Here is a 12,708-nt window from a genome sequence, read left to right as displayed (position 1 = left end):
CGGAACTCTGCGATTCCCGTTCCTACCTGCTGAGCTCCCCTGTTGGCCCTTTAGCGTCAGTTCAACAAGAGTCTTAACTGTTAAAAATAAGAGGCTCTATCGATTGAAATGTTTGTAATTCTTTTAAACTGAGGGGAAATGCATGATACATTTGTATCAGATATAGAGCTATACCTACATGTGAAAATACCTAACTATAACTGTCTATAACATAGATGACTTAGCCTAATCCCCCTTTGCAGCTCATGGAGAAAACTAGAAACTCTTAAAGCATGATTTGTTGGATCTACAGCTAACATCTGTGCCAGGTAAGATGAACTCTGCTGTAAAAGCTTCTGGTTCTCTCCATTAGCTGTGAAGTGGTAATCAGCCCGGAAATGTATATCCATAGTCTGCAATTGTCCTGGGGAATTCTGCCCATCTGTTTACTCTAATTTGGCCTTTCTTTCACAGTAGAAATGGCTGCAATCGAAGAATTACGCATTTTATCAAACCTCATGATTGTCATTAATCTTGTAATATGCATTTTATCAGACCTTATGATTGTCAATAATTTTGTAATATTTTTTGCAACAGAGGGCCCTGTACGCTCCTTTGCTCTGAAGCTAGGTGGCTGTACCAGAATCTCTGTTTTCATCGAAAAGAAAAAAAAATCAGTACATCACAACAGCAGAAAAGTACATAGAAACATGAGCAAAAACATCTTCTTGGAAATTAGAAATTAAAAAACAACTAGAAATTATCACTTATTTTGGGGGGTCGAACTGAAGCCTTATTTCAATGTAAAGCATTTACTAAAGCCAAACAGTTTTTAATATTTTGAATTGTCAAATCCTATTATTCTTGCTCTCCTGCAACCAACTTGGTGAAGTCGTACAAAATCTTTCTGCAAGGATTCAGTGTGGTATTAAATAACAGAATCTTTGTTGCAGCAGTGTTCAGGCAAACTTTCAGTTTCTATATGCTTCGGCTGAGCATGTTTATTTTTTCACCAAGCTAGATCATATGACAGGATACACAAGCTACATGAAGTGCTGCCAGCATGTGGGATTTGACTGCAATTTTGCTACTATATTTGGCATTTGGTTTTAAAAAACCACAACTTCTAGCACAAAATGGCGCAAAAGTCTAAACAAAAGGCAGATGAAAACCCAAATCCAAAGGGCATTTTTGACCAGAGGCAGGAAGAGGAGGGAGGGAGGCTGCTGCTCCGAACTGGCAACACTGACTATGCAAGAGCTCCGCAGTGCCTGCTCCTCGTCTGCCCCAAGCAGCTGCTGACGTGGAGCTGGAAATTACGCCCCAGATTTCTACCCATACGCTGACAACCCCGCAGGAATCGGCAGTTTCACCTGGCAACATTCACCTTCTGCAGCTCTGACCTTTAACTAATAATATGCCTGAAAATGAAAGCGGTCTCGTATACTGCTAGCTCTGCACAGTTTTACATGGCGATTACCCCAGCACCCAGCCAGGCCATGATGTAACTTACTTAAATGGGGAAAATGTATATGACCTACCAGTGAATTTCTGTTACGTAAAATTTAAGTCTATTCAGCTTATTTTCAATAGTGTTTAGCTGTCATGTACTTACAGTGACTGTGTATTTCTTTTTTTAGCTAAAAGCCCAAGTTTCATGTTAACTGCAGGTGCTTCCTCCTTGAACGATATAAAATGACATCATAAGTGCTGCCAGGGTCAAAGGCCAGAGCCCAGAAGAGAAAGCTGAACTCCACATTACTCTTAACTAGTTCACAACAGCTATCACTTCTCGATTCATGACATTATTCACATTATAATACCATTTTTTGAATTACCGTCGATCAAAGTAGATCCCAGAATTTTTTTACGTGGAAGACGATTTCCAAAGGCAAAATACTGCTGTCCTACTTCGGGGAAGGGCAAGATTTAGTCACAGATGGTCCCAGAGCCCTTCTCCTACTGCACAGCAAGGTGGCTGCGGGAAATGAGGAAAGATGGGACATACCTGCCAAGAATGAGCAAAGTAGTTCGTTAACATGACACCCAGTGCCTGCAGCTCACCATCTCGAGCAATCAGATCAGCTGATGCTAACCAGAAATGCTGAGATGTGATCAAGAATTGTTGTCCATTAAATACACCCTGGGGTGCTTTTAGTGTATGAGAGAACCGCAGGTCTGGCGCCATCCCTTCCCTTGTGCTATAAATGTTTTTCACTCTATACGTTATTTGTAGAGGCTTGTCCTGTAAAAAGGAAGATCACTTTGCCCTTTTGAAAATTCAGCTACTTGTTAAGGTGGAGTAAAGTTGCTTTATTTATTTATTGCTGTTACCAAAATGTCACTATGCAACAGAACAGGAAAGGGAAGAGTAACGCCTTGTTTTGCAATTCTGAAAATATGAGGAGGTGAAAAAAAAATACCTACTCAACTGTTTTTGTTTACAACTGTTTTCTAATGCTGTTCAGTCAAAGAAGGAAAAAGGGAAAGAGAACTGAGATATCAAAACACAAAAAAATTAGTTTTATAATGACGATTAGGAAGAATATAAAAGTAACGTAGATGAAATTAGGGGCAATTAATGAGCTAGAAACAAAAAAACCTCAGACATGATTCTTATTTACTGCTTGTAGTGAATTAAAGGGAAACTGAGACTGCTGAGAATATGACTTTAATTTGTTACGTATTTCCGTAACTATAAACTGTTAGAAGTGCTATCCGAAGTGTACTGTGGCTGTAACCAGGTGGCAGAGAAACCGAAGTTGTAGAAACAACAATGCCTCTGGCACTGTGGGATGGACATGGGGATCTGCCTGCCAGGTCAACCTCTTGCTGATAATTCTTGCCTAAACTAATAGTCCTTGGTGTATGACACCATTTCAGTCTTTCATGATCCTGAAAACCAACAAACAAGATGCTACTAAGCCTTACAGTATGGTTAAGTCTTTTGGGCGGGGTGTTGGTGGGTCTGCGGGGTCCTGGAAGCCCCTTTTCTAAGCCCCCCGTTTTCAAACCAATCTACTCGTGCTACGAGGTTTTGAGGCACCTCACCCCATCACCTCTGCGGGTCCAGGCAGAGACGAGACGGGGACGCGGGGGGCGTTTTCGCTATTGCAGCCACCTCGGCAGAAGGGCGGCCTAGTGGTGGCAGCATCCCGTCCCATCCCGGCTGCCGAGTGTCATCCATCGCTGCTGGACACGGGCTGCTTCTTCCACGCTAGGACAGAGAAGGGCGGGCAGCTTGTGAATTTTAATTTCTGCAGCGCAACCATACCGATATTCACCAGCCGCCGTGCCTCGCCCTGCCGCTCACCGCCCGCCCCCGGCTGCGCGTCCTGCTCGGGGCCCGGCCTAGGCGGGCCCTGCCGAGGGCCCCCCAGCGCGACCAGGCCGCGGGGCGGGGACGGCGAGGCCCCGGGGGCGGTGCCGGCGCGGCAGGTGCCTCCCTCCGCGGTCACGGCGGGGCCGCTGCCGCCGCCGCTGCCACGTCAGGGGAGTTTCCCGAGGCGAGGCGGGCTGGGCCTTTCTCCTCCTCCGCCCCCTGTCCCGGCCCCCGCTGCCGGAGACGCTGCGGAGGGAGCGAGAGAGCGGTGCCCGCTGCCATGGAGGCCCGGTACAACCTCAAGAGCCCGGGTAGGCGGCGCGGCAGGCCCCGGCGGGCGCCAGGGAGGCGGCCGCCACCCTCGCCGGCAGGCCGCGGCCGGGCGGGGGGCGGCAGGGCCGGGCGGGGGGTGCGCGGCCATGCCTTGCAGGCTGCCCAGGCCGCCGCCTTTCGCGGCGGGCGGCCGGACGGGCCGGGAGTGCCCGCCCCGGGGCTGCCGCGGTTCGCGGAGGGCTCGGGTACCGCTGCCGCGGTGCGGCGGAGGGGCCGGCAATCGCCGCCCGGGGCGCGGCGGGACAGGTGCAGCGGCCGGGCCGAGGCCGCGGTGGGGAGGAGGGATGGAGGCCCTGGGCCGCGGCGGTGCCCGCGGGTGTGGGTCAGCAGCGCGCCGGGGAGGTGGCGGCGTTCGGGCGGAGGCCGGCTGGGTCGCTTCTGCTTCCCAGTGCGATGGCGTTGAAAACTCCCTCCGAGCTGTAATTCGGTTCAAAACACCCTGGCTGCCTGGTGCGGGTGTGTGCGCGCCCACGGTTTTTTGCTGTTCGTGAAGCGTACCTTTGAACTTTTTGTCAGGTGGCTGTGCCCTGTTCCCCTGGGTGTCGCCTCCTTTCCAAGTAGGTGCGTGTGAGGGGACAGATTGCCAACGACAGCTTAGTCTCTGTGGCCTACGTTTGTTTTACAGGAGCGTTACTGTACACATTATATTTACATGCCTGTGTGTGTGTTTGTTCATGGGATTCCGTGGTAAAATTCATGCCTTATAACTCCTAGGCTTCCTTTTGAATCCTTGAAGTGAGAGGGGGGCCTCGAGATGTGGGAGATGTCTTGAGAAACAGCGCTGGAAGGGAGGGTGTTGCTTCCTAGGAAGAGAGGCTGAGGACGGGTCGGGTCCCTCCCATAGGGCTGAGCTGGAGCAGTGGCCCCTCACCGGCTGTGCCGGACTTCGCCTCCTGGGAGCCGCAGGCGCAGCCGGAGGCCTGTCGCTGCTGAAGCAAAACCTCTTCCACAGCTTGTAGTGGCTAGTTGGGTTTGTGTGTTGGTCGCTGTCCTGCCCCTGCTCTCCCCTAATCCAGTTTTGGGAAGTAGGTATTATCAGCTTCATATTATTATGATGAATAGTGGCTTTATTCTTTAATTATACTGTCCTATTACCAGCATGGGAGGTGGGGAGAAACTTAACATGATGATGACTTGTACCTTACAAATGTAAATGGCAGGCTTATTTACAAAACATGCCTCATGTGGATGATGTATCTATTGCTAAATTATGTCCCTCATCCTCACACCCAAGTTGCGTAACTGAAAGATAAAAAGGATCACAAAGCAAATGATGTAGTCGTTATAGTTAAAAATACCAAGAAGGAAGACTTTTTTTTTTTTTTGTGTTAGAGTGATATGCTGAATATGTTGCATATGTGAACTTACAAGGCCACATGAACATGGTCACTAGTTATGGTTTGCCACGTCATTGGAAATAGTGGTGGTGTATGTATGACATGCTCCTGGGATCCGGGTGGAGAGGACAAATATTTGTGGTTTAATTTAGAAACGTTCTTCCCCTCTGTTGTTACTAGTCCCCCTTGTTTTCAAGAGAAAATTATCTTTACTGGAATTGATTTTCAGCACCTGTGCTGTTCCATAGCAAAATGAACCTTACTTGGCAAAGATTCATACAATGGGTCAATGTTGCTTTCCGAAATTAAACATGCTCTCTAGCATATTAATATAATAAATTATTTCTTTCCATATGGATGCTGAAAGTCTACAAATGATTTAAATCACTACAATATGATTTAAATCGTGCATTTCAGCTGTCACTTAATATGTGTGAAATCTTTCATTTAAAAAGATGGGCACAAAGTTATTAGATAAATAAGAAAAAAGATTTAAAATAGATACTATTTCTTCAGCAGTTGTTGCTCATTAAAAGAAGTTGATTGTAGTTATGTATAGCCGTTGCATTTAGTCTGGCACTTTTCTTATTAACCAGGTAGATAAGCATATGCAATTATTTAATATTTTTGTGTATGTTTTACAAATTCCTATCTTGTTATGGTTACACGTGCAGTTTAATGATGGTATCTTACACTTGCCATTCAACTGAAGTCTTAAGATGGAAATGTAGAGTGCTCTAATATTAAGGTGGTTTTAATTAATGTAAATGCACTGAAATACATAAAAATAAATCCACATGTTTCCTGTTTCAAATGGTTGTGTCATCTGTGGACTGAAGGGATTATTTTGGTAACTGAACCCTCTAAGGCTTTAGAACTAGTAGTTGTCCTCGTTGTTGTTGTTGTTGTTCTGACTTGAATAGAGGAGAAACCAAGCTGCTAACCTTTAGGTCCTGGTCAGTTTTAGGGATTTGGGATTTGCTGTCTTGAGACAGAGCGAAGAAAATAATCGTTTTGTACCTGCACAAGAGGCTTCTCCTGTTGAAATCTGCTTTTGGACTTGAGTAAACTCTGGTTGCAGATGGTGACTTCCGTCTGCTCATTAAAGAGAGCAAATACTACTTACAGTTTTAGTGTAAGTTATTTTAATGATTCTAGTAGGCTTTATCCAAAATATCGTAGAGGAAAACACATTTTAAATAGGAAAATGTTGTTAAAAGAAACCTGTGCTTTTATCGATCTTCCTGTTAAACTAAATTGTGCTGTAGAGCTATGACAGGAGCTGAAGTTCTTCTATGGTTATACATGGCTACATGGATCCCTCTTCTGTGAGTAGGTGTGCTAGACAAGATTGATGAATGAGGATCAGTTAGGCTCTCTAGTGCCTTTCTTTTTTGTGTGCTTTCACATAGATCTCGTAAAGAGCCATATTGCTACACAGCTTTGTCCTGCTACTAATTGCTGCTAGTCAATATATTCGTCTTTGCCCTTATCCTGTTTTTTTCCAGCTAATGTTAATTCATCGCAATGTATCTAAAAGAGAGTAACTCTCCACAACATGAAACAGATTGTTCCTCTGCACGCTGTGTCTCTGTCGATGAGAGGCAGCGCAGCTGGTGCTCTGGCAGCTCGTGGTACATGTCGTGGCTACCGCAGGTCTGGGCTTGGTGACGGTGGGGGGGTAAGCTCCTGCTGGCTCTGGTCAGTTAGCCTCTATAAGGGCAAGAAGGTGTGGAGGCATTCACCTGAAGCTGTCTCTTCACACCATCTATGAATGTGGTGGGTGGTGTGGGTTTTTTTTTATTTCTTCCCCAAAAGACCATTAATTTTAGAAGGGAAGAAATTTCACACTCCACACTTCAGGCTTCTTTGTATTGCCTCAATAAGACAAAGCCTTTTAAGCTGTTGCTTCATATTTTCATGTCTATTTTTGGCACTTGCAATAGGGCAAGCTATTTTCTGTCTTAGGATTTCAAAATGGATTAGTCAATGTATATCAGCCTGCTACCATATGGCTAATAAACCTCTCCCATCAATATTAAAGCTCAGGTGACTCTAAAGCACAGACTTCATCCTCTTCATGCTTCAGGAACATCCCTATTTTCTGAAATTTATAAGACAGCTACTTGGAATAATCTCTTTACTTTTTTTTCCAAGAGCTGTGACCCTTAGTCTGCTGCAAGATCAGACACCAAATCTTGTAGTCACTGTTTTTGTAGCGACAGTCTCCCTCTTATATGTAGGATGTTACCAGTCTTCTGAGCGGGTATTAGCACAAACACACTTGAAGAGTTATGAACAGCTACTTACAGTGACTCACGTAGAGTCCACAAACAGCAGTGGTTTTTAATTTTGTTTTGGGAAGGTTTTTTTCTTTGTTTTCAGCAGACCTCCTCATCTAGAATTTGACTAGTGAGGGCACTGGATGACTGGGGAGAGCGCGTGGAGGGAGGCATGGAGCGTGTGTCCTGCATTTGCTGCCCAGGGACGTTGCTTTTGGATCTTAGACGCACAGGGAACATAATGTGCCAGGATTGTGATCCTCTTAGCTATCACCTTCAAGACATTTACTGCTTTTCTTACAAACTATACCTCTTTCCGCTCCATGTTTTTTACAAGTAAGAAGTATTCCTTGTCAACGAGCATGCTTCAGTTCTTTGTTAATAAAAAAAACAGTTAATAGAAAATAGCCAGTAGGTACTGTGCTGCTTAGTACCTTCCATGTATGAAATAAAGATAGAATTTTTTAAAAATAAAAAGTTGAATGGATGTTAAAAATTGATGAAAGTGGAAGACGTTGTTTGATCTTAGTGCGTTAAACAAGCACCTTACATTTGATAAGTTTCATCTCCCTTTGTGTTGACTGAACAGTTGTGAATTGTAACTACAGAAAGAGTCCTGTACTTCCTGCTGCTCTGAGGGAAATGAGAACTAAAGGTCTGTCGTTTCTAAGGGTTTGGGGTTTTTTTTGTACAGTTGTCAATACTTTATATGAGAACAGGAGGCTTGTGGGTCTTGCTAAAGGATATACGTGAGGCTGTGAAGATGTAAAGCAGCTATTCAGGAGGGTTGTGGATCTTGGGAAAGGATGTACCTGAGACCCTGAATATGTAAAGCAGCTGGCCTGTCTCTTAGCAAATGGTATTTCCTTTTGTTATTGTAGCAGAAGTCAAAGCAACCGTCAAACTGAATTTTAAAATGAAAGCAATTTTGGAACCTATGACTGCCCCAGACAGTTGTTAGAGTTCTGCAATCGCACATTTCAGTTTTGTAAGAACAATTGTTTTGTCTTGTTACACGAGATCAGCATAAAATGGGAACTTGGCTAGTGGAGAACATCAGAGAGGCAGTGAATGATGAGCGGCTTCATTGTCTCTGTTCGCTTTTATTTAGACAGAGAAGTGTGATTTCTCTAGTATGGAGAAATAGTGTTCCACAGATTATGATGTTTAGAATAATGTTGAAACTATTTCGTTAGAAACGGCTTTAAAATGGTGGTGCTGTTCACCTGAGACTGAAGTTTTAACTCTTCTTCATTTTGCCTGTTCCTCTTGCACTGGAGGATGTATGTTTGATAAGGTCATCACTGGTGGTATGGAAAGGATCGTTAGCATTATGGGTTGCTTCCACTGCTGGCTTTCTAGTTCCAGAAGACTGAAAAATCTGGAAAGTATGCCTGTTTCTACATACTTCTGTTGCTGAGTTGTCAGAGGAAAGATTTGTGTAAGTCCACTGTCCCATCATAGACGGAGGCAGTAGAGAATGAATGCTTTGGAAAAGAGCTTTAAAGAAACAGAATGTGTAGTATGCTCTCCTCATCAGTGGTTTAAGGATTTGCCCAACTGGAAGTTTCATCTGTCTCCCAGGGATTTTATTTTGGATGGGGGCTGGAGCGTGTGGGGTTTTTTTATGAAGAAAGATCAGGTATCTCGGTCCTAATGAAACTTTAGATGTGGTCACGATTCACGATGTGACTGTAAACTGCTATGCAAATTTTTATGAAAATATAGTCATACTTTTGTGAAATGACATACAAAAATATATACTGGAACTCAAAAATTATTTAAAGACAGGTGTGAACTGTCTTCAGTTAAGAAAGGTGGGGCAAAATGAATAAACACAAGGAATGCAGAGGTAGAGGAGAAGAGTGTTAGTAATGTGGAGCTCACTTGAAAGTGTGGTAACGTGGGTTTATTTCTAGAGTAGATACCATTTGACACTCTATTCTGCAAAAGGATTGTAATTTATATTTCAGGGTATTTTCCTCTCAAGCCCCTTTTTCCCCCTTTCATTGTTTTAAATTCACTAATGATTACATATCATTCACAGGTTCTAAGCTGCCCAGAAAAACCACATCCACAATGGAGTAGGTGACACCCAGTTACCTAGGGACACACTGCAGGTCACTGTGAACCTGTTAAGAGTCACTGTATGTTTAGATTTAATAAACCATTCCCTAGAGAAAACAACCCTACTTAAAAAAAATACCATTCTCCGTACCAAAGAGCTGTAGTAAAAGTATTTCATAACTCTCCAGTCTGCTATGACTCTTTGCTTCAAATATGTTTTTCATGCTTTAGTAAAGTGATTTTTTATGACTTAAAATCTCAAAGCTCATCTAGTGTTGTCGTCTTACAAGAAATCCCGTGTACTTTACACATAAATTTAATCCTGACTTTTTTTATTTTTATTACGTGATCCAGTTTTTGTGCAGTTGAACTACTGACTGACTGTGATTCACTGTTATTTTTCTCCTTACATGAAATTTAAACTTACCTTTAGTAAATGGGATTTTCTTTTGAATGCAAATTCAGGCAGTTTGGGTGAATGGGTTCATGGGTGCTTTGGGCTGCTGTGGGGGCTGGTGGTGGTGGTTCAGTGGGTGACACTGTGCACTGTGAGCTCTGAAGTCACTTGGTGTTTACACCAGCCATGGATCAGGCACACTTGGCTGGTCAGGTGTTGAGCGGAGGGGGAAAAAACAAAGCCAGCTGGATTTAAAAAGACTTTCCCAAAATGTCATCCATGACATACACATCATCTAACTGAAGGGCCTTGATGCTTGTCTCAAATTGATTGTGCGGTTTCAACTTTTTTTTTCCTAATATTACTGTCTAATATTTTTCCTAACTGTAGATAGTAGCAACGTTAATAGACAAACACGTAACGAAGATGACTTGTATTTTACTAATAGCTTAAGTGGGCTGAGTAGTTATAAAAGCCTTCATCCCAGAGAAACTTTATAGGAGTTTTACTAATTCATTGGAAAACCTGGATTCGATAAGTAAATTATGCTGTCTTATACTGTCCTGGTCAGCAGAGCCGTGGGAATAAATTACTACCTTTTCTGTATTTCTCCTGAGTAGACCTCTAAATCTTATTAAAATGAAGAAAAAAAAAAAAGCAGACTTTTTTTAAAAAAAAAAAAAAGTAGAAAGCATTTGCTGAAGCAGTAAAAGCTGTCAGGTTGGTTTATTCCTTTTTTTCCAGATCAGATAAGTCAACTTGAAAGATTAAGAGATCTCTAGCTTTATGCCAGCTGTTTCGGGTTCCTTTATTTGTTCATTATGTACTTTCTTTTTCAAACAGAAGAACTGAAAATTGGTAGAAAATTGGTCTCTTCATGTGATGAAGTACTAGGGGCTGAGCGTTGCTGAACTGAGACCTCACCCTCCCTGGGCTTCCTAACTTGGGTTTGATTACAATGTCACCCACCTCACCACTCCCCTCGCCTGGGTCTGTTTCTCCTGTTGAGCTCTTGGACCTGAGCGCCGTTGCCTTTTGTAGACAGGTTGTAGCAGATCTTCAGGAAGCTTGTAACGGTGTCTGGGTTTTTGGTTTTTGAGTATTGGAGGGAGTTGGAACTTGTATCAGATTTTCTGAACTTCCAATGAGCAAAAGGTATACAACTTTGTTATGCTGAAATAAATCCTGTTGCAATGTTGTGTGTTATGTTTATGTTAATATAACCTTGGTCAGCTCATTTGATTGCCACATGTACTGTTCACTGATAATGTAAAAATGAACTAAAATCCTTTCTTATGAAATACAGAAGACTAGTAACAAGACAAAGCTCTGCAAGGCTAAATATAATTGCTTTAAGACTATTTTTATTTTCATGATAACAGATTTTTTTTTAAAATAAGGCATAATTTACTAAGAGAACACCACTGACGTTCAAATCCCGTTGTCTCTGTAAGCAGTAATATTGACATTTATGAAGACTGATCACTTGCATTTTCTGTGCACAGAAGGATTTCCTGGACCATAAGGTGCAGACTAAGTCTAGTTGGGTGTGATAGCAGGAGTACTTAATGTGACTTCAAGATATATCCAAGAGAAGCAGTTGTGTTGAACAGAAATTTCAGGGTAGCTTAAGGTAAATGTTGATAAGAAGTAGGATTTGACCAGGACCAGTTTTTGACAGAAATAAATCTACAAATCACACATGCATACATTACACAAATTTTGGTCATTAATTGCGTTATTCCACCTAAAGCGAGCTGGTGACTTTAAATTTGATTCTCAGATTTTTGACATCCATGTTTTGCTTTTCAGAAAAATTCGGTAAGTTTGGTGTAATACAAGAGACAGATTGTCAGGCAGAGCCCCTGGCCCATAGCACCTGCGCTTTCCTTTCCTCCCCAGAGCAGTGGAGAGCTCCCGTGCCTCCTGCCGGAGCGGGAACTCTCTTTTGCTCTCTAGACTTAGCCCAGAAACTTAATTTCCTCAGTATTTAATTTCAATGAACATTATGATAAATTGTTGCCGAGTGTATATGTGAAAGCATGGTTATTTTTCATGCTGACAGTTATGCCACATTAAAAAATACCTTGATTGTTTTGTCTCTAAAACCTGTCTTCGATGAATGTCTTGATTTGAAATTTTTTTGGCTGAATTACTGATACTTTTTGACTTTATTGACAGTTTGCAATTCTTCATTTCAAATAGGCCCAAACTGTTCTCATTTTTCAGAACTGCCATTGCCTAATGTTTACTCAGATGACTCAGTGTGATTTTAAGTGGGTCGAAATACCATATTTTGCATCAAAACTCTTTTTAATGAAGTTTGGATAAGAATGTCATGTACTTGTTGCAGGCAGACTTTGTGAATTACGTTTGTTTCTTCCATTGCGGTTTTTGGTAGCCAAAGGAGGGACTGTGTTCGTGAATACTGCAGCTATGCTTAAAGAAGGAACAATTTAATGCTTTCTTCACTGGATCACACGTTCTCAGAATGAACCTGTATTGGTCCAGGCTGTTTTTTGCAGCCTGTCAGTTGGCATTTTTCAGCAATGTGGAAATAGAACCACAGAATGGTTTGGGTTGGGAAGGACCTTCAAAGATCATCTAGTCCAACCTCTCTGCCATGGGCAGGGACATTTTCCACTAGATCAGGTTGCTCAAAGCCCTGTCCAACCTGACCTGGAACACTTCCAGGCATGGGGCATCCACAACTTCTCCAGGCAACCTGTTTCAGTGCCTCACCACCCTCATCGTAAAGAATTTCTTCCTTATGTCCAACCCGAACCTACCCTCTTTCAGTTTAAAACCATTGCCCCTTGTCCTGTCACTAGAGGTGGTGGTAAAAACTCTCTCTCTCTTTCTCATAAGCCCCTTGTAAGTATTGAAGAGCCACAGTAAGGTCTCCCCAGAGCTTTCTCTTCTCCAGGCTGAACAACCAGAACTCTCTCAGCCTTTCTTCATATATATGTGCTTCTTTTTCTCAGCCTTTCT

General features: G+C 42.9%; 1 protein-coding gene across 1 annotated transcript in view; it reads left to right on the top strand.

Moving 5' to 3' along the window:
* Window positions 1-3,431: 3,431 nt before the first annotated feature.
* The window catches only part of UBE2J1 (ubiquitin conjugating enzyme E2 J1), a 32,286-nt gene continuing 23,009 nt past the window's right edge, over window positions 3,432-12,708 (top strand). Inside the window, exon 1 of the mRNA XM_075145465.1 lies at window positions 3,432-3,612. Coding sequence (XP_075001566.1) covers window positions 3,582-3,612 — 31 coding nt within the window. The 5' untranslated portion in view covers window positions 3,432-3,581. The remainder of the gene's footprint in view (window positions 3,613-12,708) is intronic.

Source organism: Calonectris borealis, chromosome 3 (genome assembly GCF_964195595.1).
Source record: "Calonectris borealis chromosome 3, bCalBor7.hap1.2, whole genome shotgun sequence".
NCBI lineage: Eukaryota > Metazoa > Chordata > Aves > Procellariiformes > Procellariidae > Calonectris > Calonectris borealis.
The sequence above is the reverse complement of the archived record's forward strand: the minus strand, read 5'-3'. Positions and strand labels throughout refer to the sequence as shown.